Source organism: Bidens hawaiensis, unplaced genomic scaffold, assembly GCF_021521415.1.
Source record: "Bidens hawaiensis isolate Kalapana, Puna unplaced genomic scaffold, B.hawaiensis_p1.1 tig00001920_1, whole genome shotgun sequence".
NCBI classification, from domain to species: Eukaryota; Viridiplantae; Streptophyta; class Magnoliopsida; order Asterales; family Asteraceae; genus Bidens; species Bidens hawaiensis.
This window is the reverse complement of record NW_027491107.1, coordinates 2,024,658-2,042,458: the sequence shown is the minus strand read 5'-3', so window position 1 is coordinate 2,042,458 and position 17,801 is coordinate 2,024,658. Positions and strand designations below refer to the sequence as shown.

At 35.0% G+C, this 17,801-nt stretch overlaps 2 protein-coding genes and 1 pseudogene across 3 annotated transcripts; 1 reads left to right on the top strand and 2 right to left on the bottom strand.

Moving 5' to 3' along the window:
• Positions 1–289: 289 nt before the first annotated feature.
• On the bottom strand, positions 290–2,966 carry LOC143599447 (putative mediator of RNA polymerase II transcription subunit 26c). Its single transcript, XM_077077404.1, has 9 exons — positions 2,351–2,966; positions 2,209–2,277; positions 1,779–1,861; positions 1,634–1,704; positions 1,498–1,556; positions 1,375–1,408; positions 1,127–1,278; positions 674–761; positions 290–603 (listed from the first exon to the last, which is right to left on the bottom strand). The coding sequence occupies exons 1-9, from the start codon at positions 2,651–2,653 to the stop codon at positions 494–496; spliced, it is 969 nt and encodes a 322-aa protein (XP_076933519.1). The 5' UTR covers positions 2,654–2,966; the 3' UTR covers positions 290–493.
• A 3,351-nt stretch (positions 2,967–6,317) lies between these two features.
• On the bottom strand, positions 6,318–11,292 carry LOC143599068 (protein RBL pseudogene; annotated as a pseudogene). The gene is made up of 3 exons (XR_013147231.1): positions 11,265–11,292; positions 7,489–8,148; positions 6,318–6,901 (listed from the first exon to the last, which is right to left on the bottom strand). The product of XR_013147231.1 is annotated as a protein RBL pseudogene (transcript).
• Positions 11,293–16,221: 4,929 nt separating this feature from the next.
• On the top strand, positions 16,222–17,478 carry LOC143599435 (putative histone H2AXb). Its single transcript, XM_077077397.1, has 2 exons — positions 16,222–16,473; positions 17,074–17,478. The coding sequence occupies exons 1-2, from the start codon at positions 16,276–16,278 to the stop codon at positions 17,293–17,295; spliced, it is 420 nt and encodes a 139-aa protein (XP_076933512.1). The 5' UTR covers positions 16,222–16,275; the 3' UTR covers positions 17,296–17,478.
• The last annotated feature ends 323 nt before the right edge of the window (positions 17,479–17,801 follow it).

Genomic DNA, 17,801 nt, shown 5'->3' with positions numbered 1-17,801 from the left:
ACATGAAAAATGCGAATTGGCATCCAGATTCATAAATCATAATCATTTATAGCAAGTTGTGTACCAAACTTCCTTGTCGGCGAGGGGCATTTACGTCATATAATCTACGTAAAGTGGAATTGTAGACACATTTTTTGGTATTAATATAAATAAATCAATCAACACACCAATGAAAAAGGACAAAAAAAAAACCGGAGAAATGAATATAAAAGCACATTTAACTATAAACAAAAAAAATAAAAATAAGTTAAATTATGATTTATAGTGTTGACCACACACTTTCGACTGAATAACGCTTTTTACTATCGTAAATCATAACCAAACCATGAAAAATTTATCACTTACAATATTAAAAGAGGAGTGATTTTTCAACAAGAAAACATCATTGGATCCAAAGTTATATAAATAAAAGCAAAGTAGTAGTAGTAGTAGTAAGAGTAATTTTACAGAAACTGGACCCATACCAACAAAGTGTAAAAGATGATCATCATCATTATCTATTTTGCCTCCCATGAAAGTTGCCTTTGTTCTTGCCAATGAAACCATTCCTTGGCTTTGGTATCTCATGGATGTCCATCACTTGTATTGTCCTTTGCTTTTTTGCTACAAACAAATAATTGAAAACTTTATAACAGACTCCACAATTCAAAAAATCCAATTCGTTTATTCTAACCATTTTGGACTTCTTGGTAGTTCTCTTGAAGACGCTTTCGGGCCGATGCCAACCGGTCTAGGTCGATATTTTCCTCTCTCTGTGTTCGCTGCCAAAATTATTAATAATTTAACTCGTATGATAACAATTCGGGTAACAAATCAAAACGAGTAATCTTTGGAATAATAACCCAGAAGGCCAGAACACTTTTTTTCAAGAAATGTTAGCTGTTTAGGAAAGTAACCATATTATTTAAATAATAAAGTTTTAGGTAAAACAACTTTTGGGAGGTTGGATGTATTAAAAGTAACTTCGGGCCACTTAATGTCAAGATCAGTGACTCAATTCAACCTGTTTGACCCGTTTCCGTTTTAGAGAGAATAAAAACTACCCATATCGACTCTTTCACAAGCAAGCGGGTCAAAACTGTGATATCGAGTATTACTAGAAAAAGTAAACATGTAGAGAATGTACGTTTGAAGGAGGAGCAGAGGCAGAGCCAGAAGCAACCATCGCAGGGCGAGACTGGGGCGGAGGTCTTGACGGTGTTGGTTTTTTAGAAACAACTTGTTTCGGTCTATTCTGCTCTGGTTCAGAATTATTCCTTTCAGAACCAGAACTCCCATCTACAGTTTCATTTGGTGTACAGAATTCATCAACACTCACCACACAACAATGTATGGAAAGAAATTGGAAGATTCTAGCAAAATTCAATACTTAACTGTGCGGGTTAGGAGAATAGCCGAAATCAGGCCCCTGAGATCACAATTTCAAATCTCAAAAAAAATCAAGAAATGTTGCAAGTTCATCACGGTTTTACAAACGAGTTAGATTCATTATCTTACCGGTTGATATCCATTTTGAGCACCCCTTGATACATTATGCACCAATGGCGAATCACTATCTGCATGAAAAAATAATTAAAATCAAAAGCTTACATTTTGATTAACAAAGAACCATAAACAAAAAAGGTATACTTACCCGTAATAGTAGGGCGTGCGAGCCCACTGTTGTTCGACCCGACCCATTCATCCACCAAATCTTTCCATTTCCTGTAACATTCACAAAGAATAAAACAAGTTTTTCCAAAACTATTAGAATTTAAAACATTCTAACTTTTACCAACCTCACCAATTGCTTCACTAGTCCTCTTACTTCGTTGGACGGATGCTTTCTAAGTCGATTAACATGCCTTCCTATATCAGTTTCCTAATTTGATCATCAAAAACTAGTGTTAGTAACTTTAGTTGCAGTTAATATCGGCGATATATCGATAGGATATCGGTGATATATCAGTTATTATCGGTCCCCAAGCAAAATATCGGTACCGATATTATTGGCGATATTGACTTGATATTTCCATTGGTTCAATTGGACTAGGAGGAAGATTTCATGACTTATGATCAGATCATGTTTCAAATACTAACACTTTTGAATTTTGACTCTTGATATTTCTGTTAATATTATATATGTTTACGTTTTTATACATAAATAAAAATTTCCGATACACAGCCGCCGCGATAACCGATATCTGAAATATAATGTACAAAATTCACCTTAAGAACTGTGAAAGTAAGATCCATATCAGCTAGGGTTTGAAGCAATTCAGCAACAGCATCATCAGTCTAAAGCACAAAAATAAGTCAATTAACAATACAATCTAATTATATAATAAAATTGATTGAAAATGATACACACCTGATTCGGATACTCAAGCTGCTCTTTAATTCTAAGAATCTTAGCCTGTTCATCATCAAACGGATCCGGTTCATGGTCATCATCTTGTTGGTGAACCGACTGCGGAGTTAACGGCGAACCGTTAACGGCATTGACGTGGCAGTTACGACACCGTTGGTAGTAAAGCCGTTCGACGATTCCGTCTCGCCGGAGTTTAAGCTCTCCGGCGTAATCGGTTGAAGCTAGGGTTAAGGCCGCATCAATAACTCCCCAAACATCCGTTGTTGAATTGGATAATATCGCCCTAAATTCATCCAAATCCATTACCTAATAATAAAACCTAAATTGAACGTCGTCGATCTGATCAATTAGATCTAGATAGGCGCCGTGGATGATGAACGGATAATCATAATAATAATAATAATAATAATAATAATAACGCCAATGATTTCAGGTGACTGATTTTGTACAGAATCCCTTGTTATACGTAGGAGGGTATTTGTATTTGTATTTGTATTTGTATAAACAAATATGCAATAATAATAATATTAATGATAATGATAATTGGGTTAAGCGTACGCGCTGCTGATGTTTGATGGGAAGTAAGTAGGAAGTAGGAGTGTGGATGATGGACGCATTCCGTTCTCTCTTGTTAGATGGGCTCACTACTATTATTATAATGCGTTCTCTCTTGTTAGATGGGCTCACTACTATTATTATGTCATGTTTTTTTTTATATGGTTCATTCACTAGGTTAACATGACACCCGAATATAGTAATGCATATAAAAATTAAATTTCATGTAAGAATTATATTTTATATATATTTGTTGTAGGCGTTTAATTGTCAGTGTTAATTGAAAACTATTAGCACTTGTAAGAATGGTATAGAGGGGGTTGTTCCTTTCAACTATCTTAATTTTAACATATTCTGCACTATCATGTCATTTACATATTCAAATTTTTCGACATTATCGAACCTAAAATCCACTCTCAATCGCTCTTTTCGGTTGAGGGGCCTAAGCACAGCAGATGTAGTACACTTGAGTGGAAAAGAAAAGCGAGACCTCACCTCTTTTTCTACGACTGAAGGTAGCGGCCTTACGATAGTTGAATGGTTCTATAACAGCTCTGCTCCCATCTCTCATATAAAAACTATGGTGTAGTTTGGGATTTATACTTAATTAATTTTCTTTTCATCAATTAACCCCACCCCTTCTTCCTCATAATGGATCTTTCTTTCATCTCCAGTTCATGAAATTACGTGTCACACCCAAACCAAAGGCGGCGGAACATGCCGGGGTGCAACGGATTGTCCATGAACACAAGACACTATTAAAGTGACAATATTTAAACAACTCATTAATTTCATTCAATCACAAAAGTAATGCATCTTGTTCATACATAACAACCCAAATATAAGAATGTAATTGTTCATTCTTCTAATAACTTAAACGGTCTCAAAATAAAATAGCATCTTCGAACTCCAATCAACCAATAATCAAACCTGTAACAATGTATAAAATAATATTTGTCAACGCGTATGTTGGTAAGCAATTTCATAGTTTTTGAGTATATATAATATGAGGCGAAATCCACAAACGTATATGAGACTATAAATAAAAGCAACAATTGTGGTATATAAATCATAAGTAAAATGAGGATCATTTCTAATCGGTAACAACCGACATACTCGGATAATGAGGCCATATTCTACTAGCACAGGGCTAAAGTAGTTAGGGTGCGTATGATCATACTTATTGAGGCTCCACAACAACATAAAAATAAACATTCGTGCACGTAAAGCATATGAAACATATAACACACAATAGAGCAAGTATTCTAGTATCATACACCCTAGAGTTTGTGGTTTGAGGATAGAGTATTATAAATCATTCTTGTTTTGAATAAGTATGCATGTTACCCCTAAAGTATAAAAATGAAAACGGGGGATGAAATGCATTCACGTGAAATAAGTAACTTGAATGACAGTTTGCGATAAAACGGGGGAAGGGTAAGTTCAATGGTCAAGGCCTAGATTAAAAATGGTCTTCAGTTAGTAGATGGTTTTTAAAAGCTTTAAAGTAAAATAACTTGACAAGTAACATAAATAATTAAAGTTTGGAGGCTAAAATGTAAATACATAAGGAATTAAAGTAATAATTTTTTAACAGTAAGTTTACTCAATGTCGGGTCTCGGTATTCTATTTATTAGCTTTTTATTTAACCTTTGTTAAGTAAATATTTGAGATTGCAATATTGCAAAGTTAAATAGATACCAAAACGAGATTTTACAAATATTCGGATTTGTCGGTTCGAGTCTTGATAATTGATCAAGCTCGAAGCCAAAACTCCAAAATGTTATGAGATAACTCAATGAAATCGAAAGAAGCTTAACCCAAGTGTGTTCTATTAAGAAGAACCGTGACGTCCGTTAAGCGAGTGTTTGATTTTGTCGGTCCAAACTTTTTATAAGATCAAGTTAGATCCAACATACCAAGTGTTTTGAGAAAACAATTTAAAATTAGTTTATAAAATAGTTTTAGAGAAAAATGAGATTCAGTGGCTCAAAACACACTAGTGTGTCTTAAGCGAGTGAACTCGATTTAGTTCTGTCTTGGTTCGGTCCTTGAGTCGAAATAAGACCGAGAACGATTGCCACATACCCAATACCATTGAACTTATTAGAATGAACTTAGAAATTATAATATACAAATCATACTTGTAACATATTAATAAATCATTTTAAATATAAAGTATTTAAACAAGAGTTCGGTTTTGGTTTGGCTCTTGACTCGGAATGAAACCGAAAATGGCGGCCACATATCCAATATCATAGAACTCATTAAAATAGACTTAAAAATAATAATACTCAAATCTTTCATACAATATGTTAACAATAAAGTACTAAACAAAAGTTCGGTTTTGATTCGGCTCTTGACTCGGGATGAAACCGAAAATGGTGGCCACATACCCAATACCATTGAACTATTAAAAATGATTTAGAAACTAAAAGTAAGGACTAAAGAATATTAATAAGCATAAACAAAATTAAAGCATAAATTAAAGTGTTTTTCAAGGACTATAATAGTCCTCCATGAAGCCTTTCCTTGTAGCACGACACTTCAACCGACCGTGACCGGAGAAGTGAAAGCCGAAGGAAACAAGGGGTGTATATTATATATATGTTGCAACATCAAGCTTTAAGTAACAATAATTAGTTAGAAAACAAGGATTAGTATTGGTTTGACCTTGAAAAGTCAAACTATAAGAACTTGAATAATGGATACTTAGATCTTAGATTGAGAGAGAATTTGGAGAAGAAAGAGCAACCAAAATGGTGCATAGGACATTGTTTTTATAGTGGTAGAAGTATGGTTTATTCACATGGGGTAAAATTGCATGTGATTGGTTAAAATGGTCAAACAAGCTTTTGATAATTGACAATAATAGTCCCTAAAGTTTGTTTTAAGTCGTTTTTCATCATAAAGAAGTGTTTTAACGTACCGAAAATGATGTTTTCTTGACCCGACATTTGTGAAACATAAACGAACATAGTATCCAACATTTTATTAATAACGACGAATCCGAAAAATCAAATCGGGTCGGGTTTTTAGAAGCTATAACTTTTTTATAAGGCAATAACCTACAAGTTTAACACATTAGGGGTCGGGGGGTTCCACTTTCATCACCCACCACACCTAATGGTGGTGTGCCATGTCACTAAGTCCAAATCCATCACATGTGATGAAATTTGGTAGGGGTGGTGGTGTGGTGTGTTACTTTGATAGTAAGAACACCAAGTCCAATTTTCTCGATTTCCCCCTCACAGCGTGATAGCCATCACGCACCACACCCCTATCACGCTAGATGGGGCACCGGTGGCGGTGTGCGTGAGGTCATCATGCGTGATGGTGGCTCACCACGCTCCACCCTGGGTCCCCTTAGCTACTTGTATTTAAAAAAATAACAAAAGGGTTCATAATTAACCCAACCTATATACAAAAATTAGTCAAATTTCAAGTTTCAACCAATGGGAATGTTAGTGAGGCTGCAACTATATAAAATCTGATACAAAATCTTTAAAAAGCTACAAAGAGTTAGATAGGTTACATATTTTTAACTAATTAATCTTCAATCCCATTATCATCTCCAAAATGATTCATATCATTTTCTTCTTCTTTACTTTTAGCTTTCGTAGATTTACCTGTTGAAGCTTTTGTTTTCTGCACCTTATGCGACTGCTGTTCCAATACCTTTTCCGACGGTTTTCTCCTCCGTTTCAAATGTGTCACGCCACCCGTATCTTCACCCTCCGAATTATCCAGTCCTAAATTAAAATTTTCAAAACAAAGAATATTATTCTATCTATGATTGTAAGTCAACATTTCCTTTTTGGCATTGACCAAAATGGAAAACCGTTACTAGGGATGTGAATGTGCATATACTATTTTATAAATAATAAACGAGCAGGCAAGAAGCATAGTTCCTCCTCTGAATCACTAAATGCTGAATCCTTCTCCACTGTTGTAATGTCAACTTCATCTTCTTCATTTGTTTCTGATTCTTTCACCTGCAATCAAACAATTATTTACTCAAATACATACAATAATCCCAACTCAGTCAATCCATTTCCATCTAACTGTTTTAACCTAGAGGCTATAGAGGTAGCAACATGGGCCAGATTGGGTAACAATCCGAAACAGGTTGTCCCATCAACTGTTTCTGATAGAAGCATGCATGCGTCGGTTTTGGGCTAAAAACAAACCAATACTCCAGTTTTTGGGATTTTAAAAGCCATCCCATTTGGTTTTTTCGGTTTTCAAAATGGGTTTGATTTGGTTTTTCGTTTTTGCTACTTAGAATTTTTTTAATCGAAATTCTTTTTTGCCCAAAATATGAATGTGGGTATGAAAACTTGGGCCAAAAATTTTTGGGCTACACCATTTATTGATTTCATACAAATTACTTACCATTCAAAAAAGAAAACTATAATTCATAAATTTAATTAAAAAGGTCAAACTTTTCATATTTATGTTGGTTATTTTGGTCCTTTTGGTTTCATCCACGCCCCTACTTTTTGGTTTCTTCTATGAGAAGCTAATGTATTTAATATGATTCTACAAGTAATATTACTCAAAATCATAGCCTAAAACTTACCTTTTCAGTTTCCGGCATCAAATCAAACTCATCTTCACGTTCAACATACTCCTCGTTCTCCTCAAGTTCCTTAAAATCCGGTGCAAACGCGCTCCAATTCTCGGTATAGTCTTTAGCCCATATGTAAACCAAACCCGTTAACGAGACCGAAACAACTATCAGATGAACCGGGTGCCACACCAAATCCATCAAAGCTTCCTTAGGACCTTCTAGAATCTTCACCAGATTCCCGGCCCGTCTATCCCATATATAAATCTTATGCTCACCTTTACTAGCGGACCCACCAACCACCCACTCACCGTCACCACTAAAACACGGAGCCTTCCAATGCACTTTCGTGATCGAATCTTGAAACTCCCGAAAAAGTGACAAACAATTCGTTCCCACAGCCTTTAACGTTTCAACTTCGTCTTTAGAATCCTCATCAACAAGTTTATGTAAATCATGACTTTTTAAACGATTTTCGTATATCCGAATCGTACGGTCGCTCGAGTTTCGTAAGCAGAAACTTACCGTCTCGACTGAACACAATATTCTTTATCACCGCACCACCCGAAACTGCGACAATCCCGTGAACCCGATTGAGTTTGTGATCAATTATAAGAATTTCACCGACCGAATTCCCGACAAAAACCAGATCACCGTGTTTGTCGAAACATGCTCATGGAACAACATATATATAATATACACCCCTTGTTACCTTTGGTGGTCACTTCCCCGGTCTCGGTCGGTGGAGTGTCGGGCCTCGCAAGGCAAGGCTACATGGAGGACTTTCGTAGTCCTTGATATATATATAATTATATAACTTGTTTATACATATTAATCATGATTAAATTCTGTTCATTTTAGTTTGTATATCATATTTATGAAGTTCTATGGTTATGGGTTTGTAGAGACTAGCCTCGGTTTAACCGTAAATAGCTCTAAACCGTAAACCTAACTTTGTTTACTAGTTTTGTTAAATAATTGTTTAAACATGCTTATTGATATATTTAAGTTTCTAAAATCATTTTTGTAAGTTCTATGGTTATGGTTTTGTAGAATCTTACCTCGGTCTTAACCCGAAACAAGGTCCGAACCGAAAATCGAACTTTCGTTTAAAGACTTTATTGTTAACTTTTTGGTTGTAAAAATTAAGTATCATCATTTATAAATTATTATACAAGTTCTTTGATATTTGGGCATGTGGCAACCATCCAAGAACTTACAGGGAGATGGAAACCGAACCAAACCGATTTTCACTCGCTTAAGACACACAAGTGTGTTTTTAGCTATCAAGACTTGTATAAATCTTTAAAAATACTTTATAAACCGAATTTAATTATTTTCTTAAGTACTTGGAAATGTTGGATCCAACTTGATCTCATAACAATGTTTGGACCGACAAAATCGAACACTCGCTTAACGGACGTTGCTAGTTCTAAAACAATAGAACTACATACGTTGTTAAGTTTTATTAACTTTTATTGAGTTATATCATAACATTCATTATTTTGAAAAGTTGACTTTGGGTTTGACCAATTATCAAGACCCGAACCAACAACCTAAAACACTCGTTAAAACCCGTCTAAGTATCCATATTATAAAGGGGCTTGCATTCTTGCATTTTTACCCACCTTATTACTTAACATATGTTGAGTAAATATTAAGGGCTAGATACTTTAACCCGGTTTCGAGCAAATTTATATTTTTAAAAGACTATTATTATGTTTTTTCTTAAATATTTACATTTTAAACCTTAAACTTTAAATTGTTTGCATTTCGTACCATTTATTTTATTTAAAGACTTCCTAGACAACCTTTCTAATACAAGACATCATTTCATCTAGACTTGGCTCATTAAACTTCATCCTCCCGGTTACTCGTCATTTACCGATCAAGTTTATTACTTGAATGTGAGTACTTTTCATACCCCATTTTCCATCTTACGTTTTGGGTATGATATTGCAAACTTATTCAAACTAAATGTTTTATACTTGAGTCTTAAGCCACAAACTTGTTGTATACTTTACATAAATAAATGCTCGATTTGGTGTTGTCACACCCCGGCTTAGAGCCTAGGCGTATGACCAATAGTTGGTACCTGTTTTGTAAATACATCAGAGTTGCGGTTTATTTTAGCGGAAGACTTTGGTTATAATAAAATATTAATTTATTTGAAAACTTCTCGGATATAAATATCCGAGTATTTGATTTATAAATCACGTTCAAATCTTGTTTTCGATATTTTAATAATTTAAAACTGAGTCATCTCTACCTTGCGAGCGTCTATCTTCATGAATGACTATGTTCCTTGCTACCTGTGCTAATATGTTTCCCTGAAATGTGGGGGAAAAAATACGTCAGCTATATGCTGGTGAACATGTATGACTCTATAAAACATTTGAATGACGATTATAATACAAATATAGTTTTCTCGACAAACTCAGCGGAAGCATTTCTACTTCCGGTATATGTACCACTGCCCTACACACACAACGGTATTCTCCGAGCCATACGGCCCTGAACAAAGAACTGGTCATGACCTTTTAAGCTTGTGGCTACCTCGCCTTTGATTGATTGATTGAGCTTTAACAATTATGTTTGGATCCAGACACATGCGTATTCGGTCTGAGTTAATTTTATTCTCTACTTTGTATTATAACGTTTTAGAGATCACATGATCTCATGTAGACATTTGATTGACTCGTTAAGACAAACACCCATTGTCTTATTGAGTATAAATATGTTTTGACTGATTAAAAATGTTAACGTATTCACCTGTACCGTCGGTGTGCGTTTGAAACCTTGATTGTGAATGACTGATTGATTGATTTACTGATTAACCTGTAAAATAGGTTTATATAAATACCCGGATCGTCTCTTGATCCGGCTATAGACCTTTAGTCTAGTTTTGATAGCTTTAAACCTTGATTGATCATTTGTTTGAATGAAATACTTAGACCTATAGCCTTTCTATTTATTTACAAATCATATGCTGAGTTTCTTCTTCATGAAGAAACATCTATAATATGTTTCTTCTTCAAGAAGAAACATTCATTGAGTGCTAGCTTTGAATGCAAAATCTTATGTTTCTTAATCATAAAGAAACAATGTTTTAACTATATTCCTTGTATATAGAATGTTACGTTTCTTAATCATGAAGAAACTATATATCCTTATGAATGTAAAACTGATGTTTCTTAATTGTAAGGAAACACTATTATAATCCTTTGTATGTTTAAAGCTTATGTAAACATAATTATGATCAAGATTTGGGCTATACCCTTGACTATGGTCTAAGCCATGTATTATAATAATAAAATAATGACTTAGGCAAAACCCTACCTTACACGGATATTCGAAGTTTGATTACTAAGATTGATTGAGTAGCACTTCTACTCCTTATCGCATACTAGAGCTTAAATTGTTGGAACCTCGAAGCTTGGCACGAACTTTGAGGTTGGCACGCAAAACGAGGTGGCATATGGTGGTCGTCATGTCATGCACGTAATTCGAGGTAGAATCTCGGGTTATTTTTTAGTGGCACGCACTTCGAGGTATCGTCGGTATATGGCACAGATTACGAGGTGACAATTGTCGGGTCGGGGCACGGAAACCGAGGTAGTGAGAGAGTATTTCTAGAGAGAGAAATGATTTGATGTGAGAAATGAATGAGCTGTGAGCCTCCTATTTATAGGCTGATTTCGCAGCCCATCGCGATACGCGATGGGTCTTGGTAATCCCGTCGCGTATCGCGGCGCCGCATTTTCTCCGCCGCCATACTACAAGCTTACACGTGTCCGCTGACTCATCAAGGTCCATCGCGATACGCGATGACCTTTGTTCTGGGCTCATCGCGTAACGCGATGTCTTCCGGAATTCAAATTTTTCTCTTTTGGTTTAATATGAATCAAGGCGATGGAATATATATGTTTGTTTGTTGGGTTGCCATATGATGTCGGGAACTGATTATGAGGGACGAACACGAATGCCATGTGACGGAAACTATTTTTATCCTATAAATTGTACCGCCAGCGGTCTGTTGGAAACCCACGGCTGGCCGTCGTACTGCCATGTGACTCGGTGCCGCTTGTCACGCATTGAATAAACCTCGCCCGCCTTGTTCGCCAGTTGGTTGATTACTTTGGGGTTAAGCGACGGATCATCAAAGATAGAGACGACAATTCGGTATCTTTGTTATGCCCCGACGGAGTGCTAGTCGTCCCACTTTCTAACTTTTATTTTCCTTATAAAATGTTCTTATTTTCTTTACTTAAATATTCTCATTACTTATTTTAGAGAATAATTTTGATCCTTTGACTTTACTAAGTTTGTCAAATTTGGACCAAAATTTTTGGGATGTTACATCCTCCCCACCTTGGAATGAATCTCGTCATCGAGATTCATTGTGAATGATTTCTTTATTATTGCTTTATTACTAGGTTCATTCTATCGGTTTCTTGAGTTTAACTTGAATCGTATTAATGATTGAAATTTCTGAATTCTTGTTAACTCACATCTTTGGGTGATGTATTCGGTCAATAGTTCAGAATGTCATAAGTAATTGTAAATTGCTAAGCACAATGGCCAATTGTGTTTAACTATATACCTTACGTTGTGTATTCTAAATATTTACTGATGTTAACTCGATTGTATCTTGGATTCAATTTACTGAATCCTTTTAATTTATCCATCTCGATAACTTTCATGATATCTATCCTTGAATCATATAATCCTTTACTTCTTGATCTTTGACGGATACCTTCCGTTTATCAATGATACCTTCAAACTTTCATAGTTCGGATGTTCTTATGTCTTAGTTTAATTCATTCTCTTTATTTCATCTTTCTATAGATGATGATTAAATAACATAGTTTCTTATATTTCGAAAAACTTTCGAAATTTGTCTATCTCTTTTCCTTTGCATATACGTACTTTTGTATAAAGACAGTATCTGTAGGTTAATATCTTTCCTTATCTATGTTAAGGATTTGATTACCCTTTTTCTTATTTACATAACTTCTCGTTTAAACACGAGTAACAAGAGTTGACTATCTATTTCTCATGCCTTTGAGTCTTGGATGTTTCTTAAATATACTCTTGTTTGTTTCTATTCCTGATTGTCAGATGTTCCTTGTACTTTCTTCTTCTTATTGTTGCGGGTCTTGTTATTGCTTATTGTGCTTTTGCACATTCACTTCTAAAATGTTCTTCTCTCCCACATTTGAAGTATGCAACTGCTTTCTCTCTACAGTCTTTTGACTAATTTGGTTACAGAAGGTACGGGTGATTGCTATATTATTCTTGTTTTGTTTTTGACACTTTCCATAATGTTGTTTACCACAATTCTGACAAGCTGGTCTTTTGTATTTAAATGTTTTCTCCTTTCACCTCCATATTTCCTACCATACTATTGATCAATTATCTGGCCAATTCTATGGCCGAGGAGGTAGTTTTGTGGCATTTGGATTCTTACTATATCTTCTATCTTTTTGGGTAATCCAGATATGTATTGAATAACTTTGTTGTACTCTGTGTCTTCTAGACGTGGAGTTGATTGGTAATGTTCAAGGAACTTAGTATTGTATTCTATGAGATTAGTAGCACTCATCTTGTGATTTAGAAACTTAATTTCGAGTTCCTTAATTACTCTCCATTTCATTTGGTATAAGGTTTTTCTGTCATTCCTCATGATTAGAGGGTTCCATTATTCTAGAGCTTCACCTTTGAATTTCAGAGATGCGTACTGAATTTTATTTTATTTTATTTTTATTTATTTATTTATTTTTTTTGAATCTTGGTATATTAATGATGGACTCGATTTCCTCAGGTCATCGTTAAGTTTGTATAACACCATGGTTTCTATAAAGTTCTTTTTATTCATAGATTTTGATATTTGAAACTATTATATGCAAGATTCAATTGCTGAAATCTAATCAGAATAATGTTATTTCGACCTCCATTCATGTGGGGGATTGTTGAAAGTTTTAAAGTGTGTGAATGAAGTCTTAATAAGAAAGTGATAAAAGTTTTCCCACATCGGATTGGGAACAAAACAAGGAGTGGTATATAAGGTAGAGCCTTTACCACTCATTTGAATTTTTATGACATGTTTTACCACAAGTTCTACGCTCGCGCAGGGGGGAGGGGGGTTGAAAATTTGGGTTTCTGGACTAGAAATTAATCGAACTCGTGCGTGCCCGCACGCCTCGCGGACTCGAATGCAACTCCAAAAACTCGAGCCCGCATGATACAGTTTTTTGAATTCGTTTTTGAAATTCAAAATCTGATGGTCTGGCCAATACCATTAATGATTATTATTATTATTATTTAGTTTTCAATTATGCACTAATGGTCATTATATGAATATTATTATTATTATTATTATTATTATTATTCTTTAATGGTCATCAATCATAAATGATTATATTGTTTATGACTCTTTGGCTATAAAACCATGACCAGTGCTTTAGTTTGATACACGCTTCTTCATCTTCTTCCTCTTTTCTGCAAACAACATTGTTACGGTTTCGTTTCAGGCAAGTGATCGAGTCCGGCAGTGCTACGCTTCTGCTTCGAACCGGAGTACTTCTTCTTCTTCTTCCTCTTTTCTGCAAACAACATTGTTACGGTTTCGTTTCAGGCAAGTGATCGAGTCCGGCGGTGCTACGCTTCTGCTTCGAACCAGAGTACCATGGGAACAAATCGCGAATCTGTTTAAAGGAATTGTGTTAAACATAAGCCCGGTTCACTGTTTTGTTTATTTTTTTTCTTTTTTTGGGATTTTATAATACAAGATTACTAACAAAAAGAAAGTATAGAAAGGTTTGAGTAGATAGATTGTATGTAGGGAAAATGGTGAGAGAGAATGTGTGTGAAAAATAAAAATGAGATAATTATTTATAGGATATATATATATATATATATATATATATATATATATATATATATATATATGAAATGGCATACCCCAAATATAATGGTCATATATTTTATTTGGTTATCGGTGACTACTGACTAGTACCCTCTTGTACTACTCGATTTTGGCATCCTATATACCAGCGGCGGTAAATCTAATTAGTGTAGCATTCCCGCTTGTTGGTAGCTGCACAATGCCCCTCTTACCAAAGAAACTGAACTTCAAATTTTTATAAATTTAAAAAAAAAGAGTAAACAAGTTCTTCACATGTAATAAAACCACATTGTATTTGCCTTATGTATATTACAACCCATTTAATCAACAAACAACATTGCACTTACTTGTTATTACAACCCAGGGGTGTTCTTCAGGTTTTTCAGGTCGAGTTCTTTGGGTTTCAAAGTTTTTAAATTTTAACCTAAAACCTAACCCAAATCTTTCATGGGTTTTTCGGGTTTGGGTAATTCGGGTTGGGTTAATCGGGTTTCGAGTATCCTAGAAAACAAAACAAAATAAAAAAAAATTCAATGCTAAAATCAAAACAATATATTCTTCTTTGCTCGTAACGCAAATAATCAAATAATAAGCAACATAACCCAATAAACCAATTCAAAAGAAGAATAAAACTAAGTAACTAAATTAACAATAAACAATTGATTCATAATAGTTGGAATGACAACAATCGATTAGGTCAGTAACTGATAACTTTAGTGGCAAAGATTAATCCTATTATACCTAAAAATATATTTAATTTCAAAACTAAAAGTTTATTCGGGTTGATCCAAAACTTATAAATCAAACCCGAAAGCCAACCCAAATTACTTCGGTTCGGGTTAGTCTTTTCTCGGGTTCAGGTTTTTCGGTTCGGGTTAGTTCATATTCGAGCACAGGTTTTTTCGGGTTGAGTTTCGAGTTTCGGGTAAAAATGACAGCTCCATTACAACCCATTTATAAATGTTTTCTTATTTCTCATATGAAAACTCGATAATAAAGTAAGAAAGATGAGATTTACAAATGTGTTGATTTATATTTAAAAATATGTCTCTGTAAGCTCTTTTGTCTGCGTCGCTTAGACCACACACATACATTGTCATATGTAGATTGTTTGTGTGTTTCAAAGACGTTTCAACAAAAAAACTGTATGCACGAACTCGTCTTTGTACAGACATGGCCCATCCACATCTAAAATTTTCTAAGATCTGCAAAGAGTTAAACATTATCACCTACCACCACCCACTGTCCACCACCTATTGTCTGCCATCACCACCCACTGCATGCCACCACCACCACCACCACCCACCACTACCGTCTACCACCACCACAACCCACCATCCGCCACCATCATCGTCTACCACTACCAACCACCACCACTGTCCACTACCACTATCACCATCCACCATCGTCCACCACCATCCACTATCATAGTTCGTACACCACCATCAGTTTATTTCAACAATTTATAGACGTTAAAAAACAAACAGTCTTATTCTTGCAGACTATAGATGTTTGGTCTACCGCTTCTTGTATAAATGTAATCCACAAATGATATAAATTTTATCTTTGAGAAAATAAACAACACCAAAAGCAACTCTTAGGATCATCGTTTTTTCCATACAAAAAGTACCCTTTCAATCTAAAACCTTGAAAACACAAAGCCATTAATCTCCCGCCAAAAAGATAAACCGGAGGGAGACAAAATAAATAAAATAAAAAAAGATAATAAAACAATGATGCCAGGGTGGCGATCCAGGTAGAGTCTATTCCACCAATAAAAACTAAAGGCTTTTGACTATAAATATTCGTACTTTCTTACACTACACTCATCAAACAAACTAGGGTTTATCATCATCATCATCATCAGATCCATCTCATTCCATTCGAACAAAATGGCAGATTCCGATTCGAAGAAAGGAGGCAGGGGGAAATCAAAGGCCACCAAATCTGTCTCCCGATCTTCCAAAGCCGGTCTTCAGTTTCCCGTCGGCAGGATTGCCCGGTTCTTGAAAGCCGGAAAGTACGCCGAGCGTGTCGGCGCCGGAGCCCCGGTTTACCTCTCTGCTGTTCTTGAATATCTCGCCGCCGAGGTTTGCTTTTCATTCGTTGTTTGTTTAGGCTTTTATTGCTTTTTTTAATTGTAATTTACCTTCAGCCGGTTCCTTTTTGTGGGTTTCGTTTAATTGGGTAAATTTTGTTGATTATGAATTCAGTCTAATTGGTTTAGTTTCGTGGGTTTTGCGATTATGGTTTCGGTTTAATTGGCTTTGTCTTTTTGATTTTGTTATTATCAGTATAGTTTAACTGGCTCAGTTGTGGATTATTCGATTAAGAGTTCAGTGTAATTGGTTCCGACATTGTGAATTTCAGAATTGATTCAGTTTTGTTGCTTTAGAGACGGTGAATTTGAAAATTGGTATGAATTTTTATTGGTTCTGCGATGGTGAATTTTAAGATCGGTGCAAATTTTATCGATTTAGCGATCTTGTGTTTGAAAATCAGTTTGATTTGTTTGTTTTTGTGATTGTGTGTTTATAGATTGGTTCACAATTCATTAATACTGTGATTGTGAGTTTAAAAATTGATATAATTTTCGTGATTTTGTGATTCTGCATTTGAAGTTTGGTTTTATTTTGTGATTGTGAACTTGGTTAAATCTTACAATTTTTTTGTTGATATGTTGGAATTAGGTTTTGGAGCTGGCGGGAAATGCTGCGAGGGATAACAAGAAAACCCGAATTGTTCCAAGACACATACAATTGGCAGTGAGGAATGATGAAGAACTCAGCAGGTTGTTGGGATCTGTCACGATTGCGAACGGTGGTGTTTTACCCAACATTCATCAGACTTTACTCCCACAGAAGGCTAGCAAGGGGAAAGGGGACATTGGTTCTGCTTCACAAGAGTTCTAGATGCCCGGTTGTGGTTTGATGGCGTGATGGGTTATGTTTCGGTTACATCTGCTTACAATCTATTGTAAAAATGGTGGTTTTAATACTTTGTTTGGCATTCGAAGTTGTTATGATGGTTGTTATGTCTGATCAGAATTTTGGAATATGATCAAATTTTGGCTATAAAATACTTCTGTTATGACATTTTTGTTCATGATTTGATGCTGAATGTTGGGTATGGATATGCCAATTCTACAAATTTTGTTTGTTTGTCATGGCTAGTTTGACATTAAAATTTATAAGTATTTTGGTACGCGATTTTTTAAAAAATTCACAAGAAAACTGAAATTTCTGTATTATGAGCTTGCACTTAATTAAGGCGTTATTGAGATTGTTTTGATGTTCGTTTTGCATTGTCTTTTCCTTCCTTGAGTAGGATATTTTGTTCTTACTATTTAATGAATGGAATATTGTTGGGTAATTTTGTTTGTTTAATCCCAAAAACATGACTATGTAGTAATTATAAC

Bases quoted from the DNA above. Each gene is read 5' to 3' on its own strand.
- LOC143599447 (XM_077077404.1), bottom strand. From the start codon at position 2,653: ATGGATTTGGATGAATTTAGGGCGATATTATCCAATTCAACAACGGAT. The intron at 1,557-1,633 runs GTAAGTATACCT...TTTTTCATGCAG, and splicing joins CGCACGCCCTACTATTACGG to ATAGTGATTCGCCATTGGTG. The intron at 604-673 runs GTTAGAATAAAC...ATTTGTTTGTAG, and splicing joins CTACCAAGAAGTCCAAAATG to CAAAAAAGCAAAGGACAATA.
- LOC143599435 (XM_077077397.1), top strand. From the start codon at position 16,276: ATGGCAGATTCCGATTCGAAGAAAGGAGGCAGGGGGAAATCAAAGGCC. The intron at 16,474-17,073 runs GTTTGCTTTTCA...TGTTGGAATTAG, and splicing joins TTGAATATCTCGCCGCCGAG to GTTTTGGAGCTGGCGGGAAA.